General features: G+C 49.7%; 1 protein-coding gene across 2 annotated transcripts in view; it reads left to right on the top strand.

Moving 5' to 3' along the window:
• DOK5 (docking protein 5) overlaps positions 1-22,748 on the top strand; it is a 126,200-nt gene that overhangs the window by 78,852 nt on the left and 24,600 nt on the right. For both annotated transcript variants that reach the window (XM_045833217.1, XM_045833216.1), the window contains 4 exons: positions 1,491-1,605; positions 1,708-1,827; positions 4,571-4,760; positions 21,458-21,593. In XM_045833217.1, coding sequence (XP_045689173.1) covers positions 1,491-1,605; positions 1,708-1,827; positions 4,571-4,760; positions 21,458-21,593 — 561 coding nt within the window. The remainder of the gene's footprint in view (positions 1-1,490; positions 1,606-1,707; positions 1,828-4,570; positions 4,761-21,457; positions 21,594-22,748) is intronic.

Here is a 22,748-nt window from a genome sequence, read left to right as displayed (position 1 = left end):
TCCGTTTGTGCTGCTATCACAGAAGGTCATAAACTGGGCAGTTTATAAACAACAGAAGTTTATTTCTCACAGTTCTCGAGGCTAGAAAGTCCAAGGTCAAGGCCCTGCTAGCTTCAGTGTCTGGTGAGAACTTCTTTCTGGGTCATAGACGAAAGGCATCTTCTTGCTGTGTCCTCGGGTGGCAGAAGGGAGCAGGGAGCCCTCTGGGTCTCTTTCACGGGGCACTGATCCCATTCAGGAGAGCTCCACCCCCAGGACCTAAGCACCTCCCCAAGGCCCCACCTCTTCACACCATCACCTTGGCTGGAGGGGGTAGGGTAGGATTTGATCTATGGATCGGGGAGAGGCCCAAACATTCGGTCTATAGCAACCTGTATGATTTTTATGCTCAGGAATGTGCATTTATATTATAAAGAGAGCCAGTGGAAGTAAAAAAAGCAGGGAAACAAACTAATGAGGTTAGCCTGCTCATCGAGGGTATTTATGTAGCCCCTCACCTGCTTCTGGAGCCAGGTATTTATTGAATTTAGAGCAACAGGTGGAAGAAATGGTCCCCGTGACGGAAGGTAAAGATGGATGGCAGGCACATTCTTTCGCATAATAGCAAGGAGCTCCTGGAAGGGGAGTTCTTGTAGGTGGGGAAGCGTTATCTCCCTTGTCACTACTCGACCCTGAAGCCACAGAAACCTTCCGTCAGGCAGGAGCCAAATCTCAGCCCCTTTGGACTGCAGCGGGGGCCCCGGCTGTGACCAGAGGGGCACAGCCAGTTGGGAAACTCAGTAAGCAGCCCCCCACGTGGGAGGGGAGCCGTCTGTACAAGCGCTAAAGGAGCCATGAAGTGGTTGGTGGGACAGAGGTGGGAAGAGGCGGGACAGTGTGGAATGGGCGGTCTTGCCCTGCGCCTGGGAACCAGGCGTCACCCACGCAGAGTTCTCCGCCTCCGAGTGAAACAGAGGTTGCCTGGCCCCTGGGAAGCCGGGAAGTTCGAGGGCGGGTGCACCCTTCACGGAGCAGCTCTCTGTGTCGGGATCCCAGACTCGGACGCCGAGTGGGGGCTGTTGGTGAGAGGCCTGACGGTCCCCCTGGGGCTGGCGAACAGGGAGATGGTTTAGGCATGAACTGGATGGGTCTTTTGCTCAGGGTCAGTGGGGTGTTTCCTCACCTGCGAGTATCTGAAAGGCCGTTCGCCGTGATGCAGGCAGACACGAGAACCGTGGAGAAGGCACAGCCTTTGGCAGGTAAAAAAAACAAATAAAACAGCCAGAACAAGCTTTCTACCTCCATGAAGGCGAGCCTGGCCACATCACAGGCCTCTGGACGGACGGGAGCTGTAGGAAGGCGCATTAAGGGTAACCCGGGAGGGATCCACGCTTTCCCACCCGGCCGCGCCCCTCCTGCTGTCCCTGTCTGCTGCCCGGAGTCTGGGCGTGTGGGTGGGAAGCACTCCTCCGCGGAGCGCGATCGGACTCGCCGTTGTCCGTCTTTTTCAGGTCACGGAACTCAACAACGTGAAGAACGTGGCGCGATTGCCCAAGAGCACCAAGAAGCACGCCGTGGGGATTTATTTCAGTGACGATACCTCCAAGACCTTTGCTTGTGACTCAGGTTCGTGCACGGCGGGGAGGGCTGTGGCCTCCGGGTTTGTTTTGACGCGGGGTTTGACGCGGGCGCTGGGCTCACGGGTTCGCCTTCTGGACCCTCCCGCAGACCTCGAGGCTGACGAGTGGTGCAAAGTGCTCCAGGCGGAGTGCGTGGGGACGCGGGTCAACGACATCAGCCTCGGGGAGCCCGACTTGCTGGCCACTGGGGTTGAGAGAGAGCAGAGTGGTACGTACAGAGACTTGTCTCCTTTGCTCGTTTGTAGACCCGTTCGGTCCCTGTATAACAAAACGTAAGACACCTTCATGACGCAAAATGCTTCGAGTTGTAAAAAAAAAAAAAAACGCACGTAGAAGCAAAAATAACCTTTTGTTCCCCCTAAACCCAGTGTTACTATTTCAGTGGGTTTCACTTCTTTGTATATTTTAGATGCACACTCTGACTATGTCTGCATTAGTAACATCAGCTAGAATTTGTGGGGGGGGGGCCTGCTCTGGGCCTGTCTCTGTGGAAGATGCATATAGACTATTTAATTTTCTCAGCAGCCCTAGGGCAGAGGTACTGTTACTTTCCCATTTTGCAGATGAGGAAACGGAAGCTTAAAAGAGCTGAAGAGCTCACTCCAGTTCCAGTGGCTAGTGTTTGATTCCAGACCATACGTTTGGGCCCGTAGCTAGAATGCACGGATTTGACTGTGTCGTGGGTGTACGCCTTGCCTTTTCCACTTAAAATTTTCACTGAAAGCCTTCCAGTGTTGTTTTTAATAGAATCTGAACTTTATGAATATTTCATCAAGTGTAAACCTACCTAAGTCTGTGATTTCTTTTTTTTTTTTCCCCTTTCTACTGAAACACTTGAGCCAACTCTTTGAGCTCAACATTCAACCCAGGAATAAATCATTTTATGTAATAATGACCAAAATATTCATGAACACTTCAGCAAAAATCAATGTTGGTTTACAGTGTGAGCCCGGAGGTGAGAATCGCTTCCTTGTCTCCAAAGAGCAGAGGCATGGGACAGGGCAGATGGGTCCCCCAAGTTCTGCTGTGGCCCTATTGACGTGACCCCCAAGAGGCTGTGGGGCCCCTGGCCCGGCTGGGAACACGGCAGAGGCAGAATTGGGCTGACCCTTTCCCAGGTGTGCACTCCAATGGTTAGAAAAAAAACATCCTTCCCTCGCATGGGGGGCAGTGTCTTCAGGACACATTCACGGTCTGGGACCGTTTCGCATGGCCCGTACTGGCCATCACCCACCTTCCCGGACGTGTTGTTGACGGAGACCCAGAAGTGCGCGCTCATCCGCAAGAGCCTCTCTGCAGGCCGGGACGGGGAGCTGCGGGCAGGCGGACCTGTGGCAGGTCAGACAGCCGGGTGCGGGCCCCTTCCCTGCGCCCCTAAGTCAGGAAGCGCCCCCACTTGGAGGACGTACCCAGGTGCCTCACAAATGGAGGCACGTAAAGAGGAAAACACGACAGGTGTTGATTTTTTTTTTTAAGTTTAGAGTCCTCTGATCGGCACGTATTTTCGCACGTCTGTGTTTGCGAAGCTGCCTTCTGATGGCGCTACGCACGGCCTTCGAGACGCGGCTGTGCCCGGGAGTTACCTGTCCTGGGCCAGTGTTCTGTGCCTCGGTTTCCCCTTCTGTCAAATGGGAGTAAGAGTACCTCTCAAATGGGTAGAGGAGCACCAGGGATGACTGTGAAACTCAACTATGTCTTGTAAGGCTCTTTACAATGTCAGTTTGTGTAATTTCAAGTAATCGTAGTAGAAAGGGTCACTCTCACTACTGTGACTGTTTTCACTGGTGAGCAAGGCAGTTGTAAAAGAACTGTTACGCAAATAAACTGGTAACAGTCTCTCTTACTTTTTAATTAACGATGACGGTCTTTCTTACTTGTTCCAGCAACTATTTGCTTAGAGGGAGTTTGAAATAACGTAGAAAACTTGAATAATACATGCATGAATACATTTCACAAAGACAGTCTTGACACTCCTATTTACCGAATTCAACTAAAACCTATGGGAAATTCCAGTGATATCTTGACTGCAATAAAGTAATTAATGTAGAATGACATTAATGTTATTAGCATCACACTCTGTTGTCAGATGTACGCAATCTACCATAATGATGGGTAGGTGAAAATGTGTTTGCCATAATAGTAATATTTCTGTTCATATTTCACTTAAAGATTTTTGCCTCTGTAATCTTAAATTAATGACTTTTCTAAAAATATAATAGAAATGCCATGATTATACCTGTAGAAATGCAAATTTGGTTGCTGTAATGAACCAAGAGCTATATTTAGAATAATCTTAGTTAAACTTTAAACAGTCATCCCAACAAGCGAATGAGTATTTCTTTCCAGTATTTCGCTGAAGACAGCTCACTGTTAAAACTAGTTCAAATGTATCCATGGGAATTTTTCCAAACTGTAGGTCTATTACATGCATGGCATTAGTATCGAGTTTTCTTTAAATAATTTGGGATACAGTTTCATTCATTCTAGTTATGAAAATTACAAGCTGGTCCATATAACTTTAACATCGTTAAGCCAGATGACAATTATTTCACACCTGCATCTGTTGTGAACACAGAAGTGTGGGTGCAATTAATATGTACCTGGCAGGGAAAAAAATGTTTTCATGGTTTCCTTGCTCAGCCTTTTATTGGCACACACGTGTTTTTATTATGCAAATTGAAAGAGTCTAAAATGGTCTTTGCTCATTTAAATAGTGTCTAGTGTGTGTTGACAGGCAGACTGTCTCATAATTATGTGATTTAATATGGTCTTCATTTTAAAAAATCATTTTCTGGGACTGCTAACTTAGGAGGAAGGTTTATCCTTTTGCGTGTTCAGTCAAAAGCTAGACTGTTTGAGCTTGAATTATGTTGCAATGCCTCTGTGTTCCTACATTGTCTTTGATGTTTTATTCCTGGGGATTTTAGACTAACCTTCTGTTTTTCTCCCAGAGAGATTCAATGTGTATTTGATGCCATCTCCTAACTTAGATGTACATGGCGAATGTGCCTTGCAGATTACATATGAGCACATCTGTCTTTGGGACGTCCAGAATCCCAGAGTCAAACTCATCTCTTGGCCGCTAAGCGCCCTGCGGCGGTACGGACGAGATGCCGCTTGGTTCACTTTTGAGGCAGGGAGGTGAGTTTCGTGATCGTTTTTCCATGTTCCCCCACCCCGAGACCCCCACCCCCTCCCCCAGGTGCACATCGTTTGAGGCCTTGGTTTACATGAGACCCATCTGGCACCACACATGCGTACAGCTGTGTATGACCAGACAGTGTTTGGAGGGCATGCTGTAAACTAAGCACATGCCAATAAACATGGCGTTCTTTTCCACGGGCGATTCTAATGTTTCATGAATATGGTGTGAATTTGCACTTCGTGGTTTGACCGCGTACCACAGACTGAGGCTGAACAAGGTAAAAATGTACTGGATCAAGCTCCTTGGTTTTGGGAAAACTTCCCTGTTGTTACTCTGTTTGCATTTCCTGGTCTGAGCTGACTGCGGTGGGTGTTCGGTAGGGGTGGGGGGGGGCACTGAGTTGATTGAAGCTACAGGTGGTCAAGTTCCACCTGCTTTTCTCGCGGTGGGACCAGTGACGCTGGCGCTGGAGGAGGGTAACTCTGAGATGAGCTCTCCGCAGGGCCCCGCACAGCAGGTGCTGCTGCGGTTTCCCGTTGTCCTCCTGGGCGGTAGTCCGGGCCAGGGCACAGGGCTGCCCGGCGTCTGGGTGGGTCGTCAGCTGCAAAAAGATCAGTCTAATCAGTGTCTCACTGTGTCACTGTGAGGCAGTGTCTCACTTCCTCAGTGTAGGCTCTCTCTCTGTTTTTTAAAGTCCTCTTTTATTTTTTTAAAGATTTTATTTATTCATTTTTAGAGAGGGAAGGGAGGGAGAAAGAGAGAGAAACATCAATGTGCGGTTGCTGGGGGTCATGGCCTGCAACCCAGGCATGTGCCTTGACTGGGAATCGAACCTGCACTGCTTTGGTTCGCAGCCTGCGCTCAGTCCACTGAGCTATGCCAGCCAGGGCTTAGGCTCTATTTTTAAAACACTGTTTATACATGTTACATGTTAGAAATACAAGTGACAAAATTTTGAGAAACAGAAGTCCTTCTGTAAATGGTCTGATGTTGCATTCGAGTTGAGATCCATCAATTTGTGACTTCAAAAGTAAGATGTGTGTCTAACTGGACAGGAATGTGGTACTTCATATAGAGAGAGAAAACGCAGAGGTTCTAGCCACCCAAGACCCTAGTCCACCTGCGTACGTGACAGTAAGTTTCCATTCAAATGAGTCTGTTCATTCCAGTATTTTAAACAAAGCCCAGTTATTTACAACTTGCTTTTCAGAACTATGATCCATCTGATGCTCTTACAACCATTCTGGAAAGTTTTTAAATTGTGCTTTCCCATACAGCTCTTCTCTGGCCCATTTATTTTCAATCTTGAAAGTGAATCCCGGGTAGAGTGTCATTCCAGCACTGTATGGAGACGCTGTGTGTGAGTCAGGGGGCCTCCCAGAGGCTGCGAAGGTCGTTGTGTTAGGGAAGGAGACCTGGGGCTTCGGAGCAGGGTTCTTCCTTCAGAACTGCGTCCTTGCAGGGTGAAAGCAGGATTCAGTCAGAATTACTTTTTTATGGTCCTGGTGGGAAAAATCTCTACAGAGAAAATTAAGAATTCGCTTGAGCAGGTGGACGTTTTTTCCTGTTTGGGTCCCAGGTATTAGTTGTGTGTTCATTCTAACCAGTAACATCAAGGTATAAAAATGCTTTATAATAGGCTTTTGTGTTGACCATAAACCCAGGGCATTCCCACTCTCGTTTCACACTGATAAATGGGGGAACTCTGCCCTGGTCTGGACATGTGGGGGCATTTCAGGCAGCACACATTGAAACACGAATATCTTCCCATTGCTCCTTGATTCCCTATTTCCAGGGAATCCTAGTGGGAAAAGTGTGTGGCTTTTCTAATCATAATTCCTGAAGGCTAAAACCTTAGTAAACGTGTAAGCTTTTGTAGTATCTTATGGCTATTTGAAACTTTTTTTGAAATTATCTCAATATTCCAGGTTTTACTACTACGTATATCTTCCTTGAGACTAATTCATTCATACTGAAATCTGGTTGAACTTCTAAGGATCTAAGATTTTTTTTAAAAAAAAAGACTTTTATATTCCTCCTAAGTCTTGTAGGAAACCAGAGACTTTTTAAGCCAGTGTATCGTGTGTGTGTGTGTGTGTGTGTGTGTGTGTGCGTGAGACAGAGACAGAGAGAGAGAGAGAGAGATCGTGGTCCTCATTTGTAAACAACAGGATGCAGGGCGCAGATGTAGTTGTGGAGAGATACTGAAAGAGTTCAGGCGGAAGAAACAGTGGGTACAAACTGTGGGTGTGCTGGAGACATAAATTTCAGAATTGTCCAATGATCTTTGACCAAAGGCCACTGAGCGCTGCCGCCTTGGAAAATGGAAGAGTTCTCCTCTGGGACTCGGGTCTGTTTATGGTCTGACCTTCTGGGTATTTCATCAAGAACTCCCGCAGCTGGGTGATTATGGAACCCACAACCCCTCGCACGCAGCCTGGTGCCTCAGATAGCGCAGGGACTTGAGTATTTTTTGAGTCTGAATAGCATTCTTAATCAGTGTCACGCTTCGCGGGGCTGGTGCAAACGTGAGATTGAATGATGGGAAGGACAAGTACTGGAGATTGTGTTCTTGGGACCTCGCTCATTCCTTAGCCAGCGTGCTGTAGCTAAGGGACTCTGGTTCAAGAGTCAGCGAGGCCCTAGGCTCTCATCTCTATTCCTTGTCAGCTGTTGACCTTGGGCGAAGTGCTGGCCTCCCCTTGTAAGTTTGCCCAGAGATTTACTTCCTCGCAGGGTGAAAGCAGAACTGCATGTAGACAGATGGCCTAGGAGGGCGCTGGGTTTCTCCTAAGTAATATCTTTGATGTTTTATTATGATTCCTTCTGGAACAGGGCTTGCGTTTGCAGGATACAGTGTTAAGCACAAGGTGATATTGCTATTTTATATGTTTTCCTGAAACTCACACAAAGACAGATTTTTATAGTTACCATCAAGATGCTCAGGGTAATAAGATCACCCTTGTTCCCCCAAGCGCGAAGCTTTCGTATCCGCCTTGCTTTATTGGTGAAGATCATTTCTTCCTTGGCTATTTTCGGATGTGTTCAAAACAAGGCAGTTTCATATTAACTAATACAATTTCCTCCCTGCCTCACAAGGATAAATGAATAGGGGTTGAGCCTCTCTGGGCGAACTGTTTTCACGTACCAGGCTTGCTACCACAAAGGTGTCCCAGTATTTCTGTTCAGAACACGGGACGTGCTGTCAAACACCTTAGCCCACCTGTCAAAGACCTTAGCCCGCCCCTCAAGACCAACAGCGAGCACAGGTGATAAACTAGACTGGATGTTGGCCAAAACTAAATTAAATTCTATTTCTGCCACATGCTGGCTGCGCGACTCTGAGTGTGTCCGCTAACATCCTGAGTTCCCATGGCCACCTGTCACCTGGGTATCATATATGCGCATCTCGCAAGATCGCCGTGGAGATGAGTAAAGGTACACGTACACACCGTTGCCCTAATGCCGGCACAGAAGAGGCAGCGGTAGCAACCCACGGCCAGGAGCGGGAGAGAAACTCACTGCATCACTTACCTCCAAGTCCAGGGAGCAGGGGTGCTTGAAGACTTGGCTTCACCAGGGTCAATGATGACCTTGGGCTTCAGCTCTGCGTCCTGTTTCTTCGAGGACGGCGTCACTCTGGCCCCCCGTGGTGCCTTCTAGGGGCTGTGGGACCTGCTCACACCATCAGCCAAGGGAAGTGCGATCCGTTCCTGCCATACACTGACCGTCACGTTTACAAGGTGTCGGGCACTGTACCGGGAGCACTTTCTAGAAAGCACACGGGCTGTGAATTGAACAGAGATGGTTCTCCCAAAGCAGGAAGGCGGTTCTGACGCTATCAGAAGGGGCATAACTTCGAGGTTTAAAAACAATGAACCAAATGTGTCCAGTACAACACTTCCTAATTGCCCAACGCAAATGGAGCGAAGCGACGATGGCCTGTGATTGGCAAGGTCACTCAGAAGGAGGCTGAGAGGCAGAACGCTGGTTCTCCGCGGCCGTGATTGGGCACCCGGGGACATGGGGCAGTGTCTGGAGACATGTTTGCTTGTCACCCCTCTGACAGGGGCACTACTGGCACCTCAGGGCAGAGGGGCCTGAGATGCTGTTCCACCTACACTCTCGAGCAGTCCTTCCCAGGAAAGAATGACCAGGTCTGGTTATTCGACTGAGAAACTGCTCTAGCTGGCGTATCCTCCATCGAAAACAATCACTAATACTCACTGAGCCCTCACTATATGAAAGCCACTGTACTAAGCATTTGGCATGCACTCTCTCATTTAAACCGCTGGGCGATCGTATAATATTATTATCCCCATCTTGGTCCAAAGGCAGGAGACTAGTACATCGTGGATTCAGGAGTCACTCTCAGACCTGCTTACTTCCCAGCCCTGCAGATTTCTGAAAAGGCAAAGTATTACCATGCTACGGGCAGTCAGCATAGTTCTTTTATGTTTCCTTTTTTAATTGAATTTATTGGGGTGACACTGGTTAGTAAAATGGTGCAGGTTCCAGATGTACAATTCTGTAATACATCATCTGTGCATTGTATCCTGTGTTCACTGCCCCCGCCCCCAAGTCAGGTTTCTGCCACCGAAGGAGGAGCCTCGTACTTAATGAACTCCCACAGAGCCGAGGAAGAGAGCGCAGATTTCCGTAACCAGCGCTCCCCGACACTACCTGGGTGATCTTGTCAGAATATTACCATTGTATTGGAGCTGCCCCACTTGAGGAGGGCTGTCCACCAATGGGCAACGGACTTGCAAAGATGTTGGTGATGTGAACAGGCCTCCTGAGGTGTACGCTTGCTTAGTTTACTTTAAAGCTGGGACCTTCTATTCTTTCAGTTTGGAGGGCAGGCACACACAGCTAGGATCGTCCATCTCTCCCAGGCGGCAGGGTCATGATTACAGGTCAGCAGAGTTTTCTAGATGCTATCTCTCCCTCTGTCCCCCAGCAACGGCCCCATAAGCAAATCTGACCACATCTCAATTTGTTTCCTTGAAGAAATTCGGAGTGTGAAACATAAACGTTTCAGAAAAGTGCGGTTGCATGATGAATTGCCATTCCTTGCCTCTAGAGATAAAGAACAATTAGTGTATTTTGGGACCTGAGACACAGATGGCTTCTTTTGAGGTTTTTCTTGTCTTTTGTTCATTTCTTTCCCCTTCCATGCCCAGACCCCTCAGGGAAGCCCATCCCATGGGCAGGCCCCTCCCTACGTTTACGGGGAGACCCAGGTGACACGAAACCCTGACTGTGGCGGCATTCCCCACCGAGCCGTTCTGAAATGCTTCTTGCTCAACGCAAGGCGGCAGGCGGCCAGCAGGTTCCCTGTTAATTTTACAGCTGGCGGCTGCGGCTGAGTTTGCGGTGCTTCTGTGTCAGCCCCGCCTCCGCTCCGAGTACCTCCTGGCTGATCTGCTCGGATACTCCGGGTGTCGCACCTGCAGGAATGGGGGCCGCTCAGGTGACATCTGGCAGGACGGGCTGAATAACGACCACACATGAGCACTCCCTGGACCGGCTGGAGAGCTTCCCGCCCATGCTTTCGACATTGTTTTAAGAGGAGCTCTTTGGTGTGCCAAGAATATGTGAAAAGCAACATTGTGTTGACAAATGCTGTTCCTTCAATGGAGTGCACGAATGTGTGAAGAAGCTTTTTTTGTTTTTGGATGTAAAGGCATCTGAACAGCCTCGGAAAAAGAAATCATTTGCTTCCCGTGCATGTCACTCTAAAAACAAGTCTAATCGGTGAAAATGACTTTTCACTGGAAAACTGTTTCCCCCTCTAATTGGTGAATTTACAGCTAAAAGGGCAATTATTCTGCTATAAATCTTTGAATATTCTCTATTTGTCTTCTTGATTCTAGGCTCCTCAATAATCTCTGATTTCTGAATAGAGCATATGCTCGCTCATCTAGAGCATTTTATAGAGCATATACTCACTCATATTAAAGGATTGCAAGCAAATGAACAAAGAAAAAGTATTCGGTTCTTCCCGCTGTGTTGAGTAGATAGATTTGAATGGAAATGAGCTAGATCTCACACCCAGGCTTTCTCAGAAGTGAAATCGCTTCTTTTGCAGGAAAGCAGAAGCTACTATTGTGGCATTTATTCCATTTGTTCTCGGATAGCCTAGACCCCCAAATAATTTGAAGTATAAAAGTCACACACCTTTACTATAAATAAATAGGAGGAAGGGCTCCCTGTCTGCTCCACAGAATAGCCTCTCCAATAACCAGCACGAATAGGTCTCTCATTACTGTGTGCCTGTTCTTTGCCGGACTCAGTGCTAGGTGTGGGTGTGCAGACAGACAAGACGAGGCCACTGTCGGAAGCTTAGCCAGGTCGCCTCTGCCCCCGAGCTCCTGGGACTGTACACAGGAAAGCCCTAGAGGGGAGGGCGGCTTTCTCGGGGCTTTGGGGGGAAACTAGACATTCAGCAATGCATCCTGCCTTGTGGCTCTCTCTTTTTTTAAAACAATTTTTTAAAAGGCTTTATTTATTTATTTTTAGAGAGGGAAGGGAGGGAGATAGAGAGAGAGAAACATCAATGTGCGGTTGCTGGGGGTCGTGGCCTACAACCCAGGTATGTACCCTGACTGGGAATCGAACCTGCGACACTTTGGTTCGCAGCCCGTGCTCAATCCACTGAGCTACGCCAGCCGGGTGGCTCTCTTTTAACAATTTAAATGTGCATTATTTATTTACGTATTTTTCCAGCTTTCTTGAGATACAAATGACATAAAACATTGCTTACGTTCAAGGTATACAATGTGATTTGATACATTACATATTGTAAAATGATTGTTATAATAATCAGGTTAGTTAGCACCTTCCTCACCGCACCTCATTACCTTTTCCCTGTGTGGGGAGAACATTCCAGATTTACTCTCTTGGTGACTTTCAAGGGAACAATGCTGTCGTTTTAAACTGCAGTGACCGTGTGTTCCATCACATCCCGGAACTGCCTCATCTTCTGACCGGAAGTTTGCACCTTTGGTCCACATCTCCCCATTCCCCCCATGCCCAGCCCCCAGCCCCTGGTAACCACCGTCTCACCCTTTGTTTCCCTGACTTCGACTTTTCAGATTCCACGGTATCAGTGCGATCACAGCATTTGTCTTTATCTGTCTGTGTTAGTTCACTGACCTTAAGGCCCTCAAGTTCCAGCCGTAATGTGTGACATCCGTATGCGACAAGGAAATGGCAGAATTTCCTTTCCTCTTCTTGTGTGTGTATGTGTGTATACACACACATATATGTGCACACTCATATGTATATATATATATACACATGTACCTCATATATACATGTTATATAACATTTTCTTTATGTATGCATCCATCAGTGGACACCTAGCTTGTTTCTGGGTCTTGGCTACTGTAAATAGTGCTTCAGTGAATGTGGGGTGTCCCTATCTCTTGGACACAGTGGTTTCATTTCCTGTGAGTGTACACCCAGAGGTGGAATTGCTGGGTCATATGGTGGTTCTGTTTTGAATTTTTTTTAAAGATTTTATTTATTTATTTTTTAAAGAGGGAAGGGAGGGAGAAAGAGAGAGAGAGAAACATCAATGTGCGGTTGCTGGTCATGGACTGTAACCCAGGCATGTACCGTGACTGGGAATCGAACCTGCGACACTTTGGTTCGCAGCCCGCACTCAATCCACTGAGCTACGCCAGCCAGGGTGTTTTGAATTTTTTTGAGAACCGCCATATGTTTTCCTCCGAGGCGGCACCAATGGACACGCCCACCAACAGTGCCCTGGGGTCTCCCTCTCCCCACGTCTTTGCCCCACTGTCCTCTCTCGTCTTCTCTTCAGTCACCGTTCCAATGGGTGTGACGGGATAGCTCCCCATGGTTCTGATTCCCCTGGGGGTCAGAAGCGCTGGGCACCTTTTCACGCACTCGTACCTGTTTGTGTGGTGTGGCCGTCTTGTCGCAGCCGACGGCTCTCGTGCAGGTGGGGCGGCACCCACCACTTTTCATGTGACAGTCCTCAGGATTCTGGGAACCCGGAGTCTCGTAAAAGTGGGTCATTCCTTCTCCCACCGAATATTCCCAGAGTGCATTCTAGTAGCCAGGTGCGGTACCAAGCCCTGCACATGTAGCAGGGAATCAAACATCCAGGTGTGCTCATTGTGAAACTCGCTCTCTAGGGGACAGGAGACATTACAGATGAGAAAAACCATTTAAAAAAGGAAAATAGATGTAGGCTGTGTAAGTCCCGCAGCGAGGAGGAAAGCCGTTGGACAGGAGGTGCGGAAGGAGGGGCACGGCTTTCAGCAGGACGAGCAGGGCTGGCTTTGCTGGGTCAGACACGTGTGAGCAGAGACCTAAAAGGCGGGAGGGAGGGGCCGTGCGGGAGTGTGGGGGCAGGGCGTTCCCGCAGGGGATGGCGGCTGGGCCTAGGTGTGGAGGGGCAGGTATTATACCTGGAGCTCGCAAAGGAGAGCCAGAGGCCGGCGTGCCTGGCGCAGAGCCAGCGAGGGGGACGTGATGGAGGAGAAGGGGGACATGCCCCGTCGGGCCGTGGCCGGGCTGGAGGCCGTTGTAAACATGTTTTGGCTTTTAGTCTTGGTCAGGTGCGTAGCCAATGGGTGCTGCTAGTGGTGGGCACCTACAGAGTTCATAGCAACCATTCCCAAGACCTTCCAGGGGTCCCCACAACCGCCTGAGGTTGAATAATTTGCTGAAGGGACCACAGAGCTCACTGAAAGCTGAAACCGTGCAGGACATAGCTGGGGAGGAGGAACGTGAGGTGGAGGGCAGAGAAGGAGCCGGCACAGAGCCCCTGTGGGGTCAGGACAGTGGTCCCCTCCTCACCTCGCTGGGGGACGTTCTCTCAGACCGTCGCCAACCAGAGAAGCTCTCCCCGGCCCAGGGCTCAGAGTTGTCACCCGGGCTCCGTCACACATGTGCGTGATGGATTTGCTGATGCCCACACGGCGGATGTGGGTCCCCAGGTCCGCCCTAAATCACACTGTCACTGTGTGGCTAGCCCAAGAACCCCAGGCAAACCAAAGGGGCGCTGTTCATGATCCTCTAGGAGCTGCTAAAGCCATGAGAAAAGGGGCAAAAGGGTGCAGCCCGGAGTGAGGATGAGCTGGCCCCAGTGGGTGGGCATGTCGCCTTCAAGGCCGCTGCGGCCGCTCCCCTCTGACGAACTGGCTGCTGGTTCCGTCGGGGTTAGTGAAGGCAGGTACTGCGTTTGGGTTTGGAAGCTGCGCGAAGCACTTCCTTCCAACCCACGGTTCACAAACGGCTGCGGCAGGAGGAGGGGGTAAAGATGCTTCCCGGACGGGCACTTGGCCCTAGGTCAGGGCCTCGCTGAGATGCAAAAAAGGAACGAAAGCGTGACCTTTCCTGGACTTTGCATGTCAGGTGATTAAGAACAGACACAATTAACCAACTGCTACTCTCTCTCATACTCGCCGTATTCTATGACTTGGGATCATTTGTTCCCACAAACCTGCACACCTATCAGGGGTTGGATTTGTAGCCAAAGAGTGCTGTTGGTGGGCTCCGTACACATTCCAGGGGAAGGGGAACGCGGTCAGGAGGCCTGGTGGCACCGAGGACGGATCTGCAGCATGTGACAATGCCCAGGACGGACTGGGACCTTGATCTTTCTCCTGCTCCCTTGGCGAATAAGCTTTATGTCCTAGTTAGAAGGTGTTGCTCACGTCCTGAACACACACAGAATACTTCACAGGAGCTGGAGGACAGAACACCCACTTTTTTTTTGCATAGTTTTATTTAATGAAAACGGCTTCTTTTCTTGAAGAGAGTCTGAACGTACATTTTCGTTTTCGAGGAGCAGGTCCCCATGATTCTGTTTTCCCGCGCCCTGCCCTGAGCCGCACCCTCCGCGGCCGCATGCCTTCCGCCCTCACGCACCTCACCCTGCTTCTCCGTTTTGTGCTGGGATGTGGGCGCCCACACTTCCTTCGAGGCTGAGATGCGGCTGTGCCTCCTTCGCGGGTTTTCCCCGAGCACCCCCGTCCTCGTCGGCCTTGACATCGAAAGGGTTACAACAACAACGACAGAAATCCTCGTGAAATGCTGATTGGTGTCAGATCCTTTGCTAAGTATAAAACACTGCTTCCCGTCACCCTGTGAGGTTTGCGTGGTCTCATTACATGTGAAACACGAGGGCTCTGAAACTCCCAGAGGTCAAGGAACGTGCGCAAGGTCACGATTTGAGTGTGCAAGGGAAGCGGTGGAGACTCCCCGTCTCCCACACCCGTCTCCCACACCACCCGGAGCAGGGCTCCAGGAACGGCACCTGCGCCCGGGGTGGGGGGGCGACTTCAGGTCGCAGAGGCGTGGTGTTAAATACATGTGGCTCTCACGGTGAGGTGATAGTCACGTTCTTTTCAATTACCTTTCTGCTCCCTTTGATCGAACCGTAGCGAAACATTTCTGTGGGTGCCAGCCTGTTTTAACACATTTTCTAAACACTTTCTAATTGACCCGATTCCCTAAGGATCGAACACTCTTCCAGCTCAGATCTTTAACAGGAAGACCCAGGTGATTTAATAACATTATTTTGTTTGCATTACATCCATTTCAATGCCTGCTTTTAATGAACGTCAGCGCAAAGTGGCTTAGGGTATGGAATTGATGGTTCCGTTTACAATACCTTTGTTGGAGGGGGGAAATGTTGGTTGATTAAGTAAGTACTAAATAGGTAGCACAGAGATATGACAAGCAAGTGGAAATTGTAGTTGAATGGCTGATGTTCCCAAAGGGCCAGCCCCTGCTTGTTCCTCACCCCGTGCTGGTCACAGCGAAGCTGTCACACACACACACACACACACACACACACACACACACCGCACTAGCAGCGTCAGACTGCCACCTTGTCTCAAGTTGAGATCAACCAAGCAATGATGCCAATGGCTGGAACAGAGCGGGATGGACTCTTGACCTGGACCAGAGCACACTCTTGGGGAAGCAACAGTTCCCCCAACCCAGGAGCTGCCTTGTGCGTATAACCTCTGCACCACTGAAGCCGAAGTCATCTTCTCCCTCACGCCCTTGCTTTCGGCGGTCAGAGGAGCAATTCGGGAAGGAAGGGTATCGCCGGGAAGAGGGACAGGGGCCATGGCTCAGTGTCTGCAGACAATTTTGGTACCCAGCGAGTAGAGACCGGAGATGCCACTAAACATCCTGCTGTGCCCGGGACTGTCCCCGCAGTGAAGAACAATCTGACCACATCAACACTGAGATGGTTAACACAGAAGCCAGAGAAACCCCTGTTCTGTACTATAAGCTCCTAACAGACCCTGCCCCAGATTTTTCTTCCAGATGGAGCCACTGGCTTCCCTGTGTTTAAGCCTCTCAATTACTCCATTTTGTGTTTCTCTGTGTGCGTTTTGTTGCCATAGGGTCTTTGGCATCGTTATAGCCACAGGTGGGGGAGGGGTCCCCACATCTGTTCACCTCACCCTCACAGACAAAGGAATGTACGTACTCTAAAGTCTTTGCTCCTGATTTTGTGTCCTCTGCCAGGAGCTTCTGATTGGTTCCTCTCAGGTTTGGGGCTTCCCGATTTTCTTTTCCTCGCCTAAGGCTGACACCCACCTCTCTTCCTAACTATACGCTTTCTTGCTTAGTTGCCCCTTGACCGGTGCCACCGTGGTATTATTCTTGAAGCTGCTCATGTACGTAGATCTGTCTAACCAAGCACACTGTGGCCACCACAAAGAAAAGGCCATGTCTTTCTTTAATATTTTGCAATTGCAGTTTACATTTGGTATTATTTTGTATTAGTTTCAGGTGCACAGCCTAGTGGTGAGACATTCACATAATTTGCGAGGCGATACCCCCAGTAAGTCCAGCACCCACCTGGCCCCGTACCTAGTTATGACAACATATTGACGACACCCCCTGAGCTGTGCTGTACAGCCTCACCACTGTTCGGTCGCTGCCCGTCTGCGCTTCTCAGCCCCTTCCCCTGAACACAGCTGCGTCTTTGCCCTCGTTTCCACCCACCCAAGCTGCTGTCCTGATTTGCCTCAAGTTGGTCTGACAGCACTGCATTCCTTCAGTTATAACATGCAATTGCGTATGGGAAATTCAGCATTGATTCCGTAACCACTTTGCAGGGGTGGGCAGAAGCGTGCCTTAAACAGGCTCGTGGAGTGTCAGGTTCATCCTGCTTTCAGCAGGGTCCAAACATTCTAAACAGACAAATGTGCGCACCCACGCGCGTGCTCGCAGTAGGTCTGCAGAGTGAGGCGGTAACAGAGCTGGCCGGCTTACTGACTTCTCCATGAGGTCACTTATTAACACTGCCCAGCGTGAGATCATTTTTGTTTTTGGATTTTTATAATTTGAACCTATTAGTATTTTGCTAACAAAATGCATTGGTGTGAGATGGGATTGGCGAAGAGAGAAAGAGTTTCCACAACTGGGCCTCTGTGCCTTTGGGGACCATTGCGTGCAGGCGGTGACTCTGAAATAGTGAAGACTCGTGTACCCCTGAACACTCACGCTCAGTTGACGGCAGTCTGCACAGCGAGGCCGCCCCACCTCCGCCGTCTCCCCACCAGGCGGGCGGCCCTGGACTCTGTCCCCCCTCAAGGAGTTCAGGGTGCGGTACTTCTGTTGGGACGGTTCTCCTAGGTTTGCTCTTCCAAACCATTCCGCTCCTGGGGGGTCTCAGTGAGTCCTCCGTTTAAATAAGACTTGCTCACAGAAGCCCGGGCCGAGTGCCCAGTTCCGCCGTTTCCATCAGCTGCCTGCCACGTCACCACGCTGCTACAGGTATTCGCTGAGCGCCCAGCAGAGGCCACGCCCTGTTCTAGGCGCCGGTGGAAAAGCTGCTAGGAAGTCAGAGCAAAAGCTCTGTCTATAGGGTTATCTCCTCCCAGTGGGATGGTGGCAGTGCACGTTGGGTGAAGATTTGCTGTGTGCACACTATGTGTCGTGTCTAAAACTTTCAGGAAAGCTGGGGGGACAGTGACTGTCACTTCATTTTCTTTCCAGAAGAAATGCGGGCTTAGAGAGGTTAAATAGCAGGTCACAAAGGCGGCAAGGGGCGGTCCAGCAGGGCAGTCTGGGGCCCAAGTCCCGCCTCTCGTTCCGTGTTGCTGCGATACATCTGGGCACGGATGAGTGAATTCCTCATTATTTTTGGATCCCTTGATTTTCTTCTCCACCAGTCGCACAATCCATGGTTTGGGGGGGACAGGCATACCATTCAGGCAGTCGTGATTCGGAAATTCAGGACTCTCAGTGCATTGATACGAGCACAACATTCTTTTTATCCGAATCCACCCTTCTCAGAAAGGACACAGGAGAAGGCAAACTTAAACTCACTGTTTTACCTGGTCTGGGTTTCAGTCCCTGGCCCTGGTCAAGTGAGGCCATCAGGGAAGAGTACTGGTGCCTTTGGGACCACTTTAGATGCTGGAAAAGTGTCCAAGGAAAATGTCTGGCTGCAAGGCATCCAGACCGCTGAAAATCAGAATGCGGATCTGCAGTTCTGTTGCAGGGGAACCATTAGAACCTCTTCGCCCCGCGCCGTGTCCTCCGGCGACGAGACGCAGGTGTTGCTGGACTGGGTTACGTAAGACCATGAGCCTGTGCGATGTGTTTTCTTTTCACTTCCTTTCCTCTTTTCTTTCTCTCCTACTTTCTTCTTATGAGCCTTGGGGAGTTCGCCTATTGTATTATTTTGACAAAGGCGAGCAGTAACATTTTTAATGGATTTAAAGTGGCTTATGAAACAGCACCCAGATCTATTGGGACGGAGCGGATGGAATAAAAGGACGCCTGGATTGGGGCTAGAAGAGACTTGGGGGACAGCATTTAAGGTCCGTTGTCACCTTCCTGGACCCTGCTGTCCCGCCGAGAGACACGAGCCTCTGCTCAGCATGGCCGACGGGCCTCACTGCTGTTCTGTTCAGCGCAAACCAGCGACCTTCTGGCCACTTGGGTTACCGGGGGCATTTTGGCCCCCACGGCTTAAGAAAAAATGAAGTAAGTTCCCAACATTAAGGATTCCGGTTATTTCACATAAAAATCAGGTTTTCTGAATTCTCTTAAACAATCAGAAGCTGTGGCCACATTGGGCCCGTGTGTCCCGTGTGAATGAATGAATGCCGGACTGGGGCTGACCGGCGGCTGGTCCGGTGGCCGCACCCCGTCCGCTCTGCCCTGTAGTGTGTCGGAGCCTCTGCGTCCATTCACCTGTGTCCGAGCCCTGGCTGGATTTGAGACTGTGACCCCTGGTCCTTTCTGTAAGTGGCCAGTTGTGTGTATTGTGTGTGTGTGTGTGTCTGAGTGTGAGTGTGTATATCTGCGAGTGTGCGCGTCTTCCAGATCCTCAGGTGGAGGCGGGGGTGGGGGTCTCTTGTCGGTGTACTTTAAGGAAGAGTCCTTGATGCTACAATGGTTTTGATTTCTTTTGTTTTTGATCACAGTAACAGTGTAGAGGTCCAACCGTCTTTAAAGGAAGCGTGTAGATTCATTATGTTTATCAAAAGCAGACACTGGAACAAAGAGTGATCATCAAAGAAGAGGTCTTGCCAGCTAGCGGGTCATCATACAGATGGAGAATTTCTCTACCAGTGTTGAAAATAAAACAGAGTAGAAAACACCAGCATGGTGCTGATAACAGATAAATAGCCAGATAGGTATACTGGCTCATAATCTAAACTATATTTATTACTGTGGATTGTAGTTGCAAACACGTCAGGAGCCACTGGATTGTCAAGGTTGAGAAGCACTGTGGCAGGGTGTGGTACTGAGCGATCATCGACCGCAGTTTCTGGGGAACAGGTATCTCCATCCTTGGTGTGAGTGTGCGGAACCAAGAGTGGCGGACAAGTCAGGAAGCAAATGATCACCTCGGTCGTAGGGAAAACAGAAGGCCACTTCTTCCTCCTAAAGAATCGATCGAGGTCACTCCCTCCTCTTTGCCAATTGCATTTCCATATTTGATGGGGAAAGGAGGTAGAAAAAACATCAGACCTTGCAGAACGAGGTGTCCAGTTGGTGTGGTGGCGTCCGTGAGGCGGGGACAGCAGTGGGTGTCGAAGCACCGGAGGAAGCCCTCGGGAGAGAAAGAGGACTTGACTATAAGGCATTGGTTCTTAGCTTTTGTTCTTCACTGGGTTAGAGTGGCCTCGTGAGGTGGTTCTTTATGTTAGCTCGCTGGAAGCGCCGTCTTTTTTTTTTCTTTTTCTTCTCCCACAGCCCATATTAGTGAAATTCAAACGAGGAAGGTTTTGACTGGTCACATACACCACGTTCTGTACGAGCTGAGAGCTGCCCTATGGCCGTGGCATTGGGCCCACTGTGGGAAACTGGATAGGGAGGAATCTTTCTATTTCTACCGCATTAGTTGCACAGACTGGGCCAGATAAAATAATTAACAGTGGTTTGGGTCAAACATGTGCTTGGTTTCCGTGTTGCGCTAAGCGGTTCTTCCGATGTGAGCAAATCCCAGGCTCTGAGGCCGGTATTCAGTTTTCCAGAGCTGCTGAGATGGTGGAGTGGCACTGCGCCTCAGAGGAATTAGGTTCCTGAAAATAAACAAGCAAAAAACCTCTTAGTGTACTGTCGATATATGTATATATCACGATTAGACCTTTAAAAACATCCTCACATATAATTTTGCCCATGTCCTTTAAAAATATTTAGAGTAATTAAATGTATTGGGTAAGTATATATCGTGTGTGTGTATACATGTAATATATCTAGCAATGAAAACACATGTGTTTGCCCCTTGCCTAATCGCGTGTGCCAGGCTCCCCTTACTCATGGAATCCAGTTCCGGTTCAGCAGCCTGAGTCGGAGGGGACCTTCCCTGTCATCCGGAGCAGTGACAATAAACCCACAGGGCTTCCCGAGGGAGACCTCCCCTATGTCCCCAACATTAATGCAGCACAGTCATGGTCATTAAAAGAATCCTTACCTGCATTTGATTCATCACACGGAGTGGGAGCTAGGGTGTCACTCAGCCCATGACTGTGGAAACGAGAGGACCCTTCGAGCTCTGTCTGCGAGGGGAGTTAGAGCAGAGTGCGAGAGTCCTCGGGCCCCCGCGCGGAGTGGCGGGGGTGCTGACGGGTCTCCGATTCCTGGACTGAGGGGTTGGGGCGGGGAAAGCAGTCACAACGGGCATCTTCTTCGAGAGTGGTAAAGCCGAGTGTGGGGATTACGCTAAAAATCAAGAAATGGCTTTTTTTTTTAAAAAAAAAGACTTTTTTACTTGGCTTGACCAAAAAAAAATCGGCATTGCGTTAGCCCTCACTTGCAGGCGTGTTCAACCCACGGCCTGTGGAATGCACGATGCTGAGAATGACTATGAATGCGGTCCAGCACAAAATCATAGTTACTTAACATCTTTTCTTTTTCTGCTCATCATTTTTAATTAGAGTGTGTGTGTGTGTGTGTGTGTGTATCTAACGTGTGGCCCAAAACAACTCTTCTTCCAGTGTGGCCCAGAGATGCCAACAGGCTGGATACCCCTTGATTCCCGGCCCATATTAATAACCATTCACAGGAAACTGGACTCCCCTAAACTTTGTTTAGCAAATGGGCATGCGTGTCCTCACCTCGTACAAGGGATCTGGGTCTCGTTTCCTGAGGGGGGCGTACTAGGCTCTGGGCCCACGGAACTTCCAGGGGGCGGACTCTCAGAAGCTCTTTGTCTTTGCTTTTGCAGGATGTGTGAGACTGGCGAAGGGCTATTTATCTTTCAGACACGAGATGGGGAGGCCATCTACCAGAAAGTCCACTCCGCTGCCCTGGCCATCGCCGAGCAGCATGAGCGCCTGCTGCAGAGCGTGAAGAATTCCATGGTACGTCCGGCATTTCCTCCTCGGGGCCCGGCGGGGACCGTGCCAGGGCAGCCTGGGGATCTGTGTGCGGCAAACCTCCGCCGGCGTTATTTGAGCAGGGCCTTCGCTCTTGTCCTCCGCCGTGGATGACTCAGATTAAATGCCATCCTGGGGCGGCCCAAAGGGGCCAATTGCTAACACAGTGACCTCCTTGTCTACTTAGTGCCTCAGTGATTGTAGGTGTGCGCCTTCATCCGTTTGGGCCCCTCTAACCAATACCCTAGACTAGATAGTTTATACGCCACAGACACTCATTCCTCATGGAGAGGCTGGGGAGTCCAAGATCAAGGTGCTCGGACAGTCTGTGCCTGGGCGGCCCACTTCCTGGTGGTCTTTTACCTCTGTCTCCCGTGCCTGAAGGGATGAGGGATTGCTTTGAGGCTCCTTTTGTAAGGGCACTGTGCCCTCAGGACCTAATCACGTCCCAAAGGCCCCACCTTCTAATACCCCTCATGTAAAGGCGGAGATTTCAGTGTATGGATTTGGGGGAGACGTCATCGCTGAGTCCCTTATAGGGAGTGTGTTACATTGATATTGATTTGGGTGTGCATGGACCTCTTTAGACACAACTACGTAGGTTATCTGCCTGGAGATACACATTTTTTTAAAAGATTTTATTTATTTATTTTTAGAGAGGGAAGGGAGGGAGAAAGAGAGAGAAAGAGAGAGAAACATCAATGTCCAGTTGCTCTGGGTCATGGCCTGCAACCCAGGCATGTGGCCTGACTGGGAATCGAACCTGCGACACTTTGGTTCGCAGCCCGCACTCAATCCACTGAGCTACGCCAGCCAGGGCTGAGATACACATGTATAGCAGTATCAGAAGTTGGGATTTCCACTGCCAGTGGGGGTCGGAGAGAACATGTGAGTGAGAGAAGGGGGGACACTGGAGTGAAATGTCAAAGGCCTAAGAGCTGACAACTGTTGACATGAGACTCTGGGCTCCATGTAGGGGATCTCTTGATTTTTTCCCCCCCCAGAGAAGCCAAGGATTTGAGTCTGCGTATAGTGTCTCCCAGCCTGTAACTCTTGGCAGTGAATTCTGGTTAAAACCAACAGCAAAACCATCACAGCTTTTGGGCCCAAGAAAACATGTCCTCAGACCCCATGTTGCCC

This window comes from Phyllostomus hastatus, unplaced genomic scaffold, assembly GCF_019186645.2.
Source record: "Phyllostomus hastatus isolate PE091 unplaced genomic scaffold, TTU_PhHast_1.1 phas_contig_17, whole genome shotgun sequence".
Classification (NCBI taxonomy): Eukaryota; Metazoa; Chordata; class Mammalia; order Chiroptera; family Phyllostomidae; genus Phyllostomus; species Phyllostomus hastatus.
Note: the sequence above shows the minus strand (reverse complement) of the source record. Positions and strands in the feature narration are given on the sequence as shown.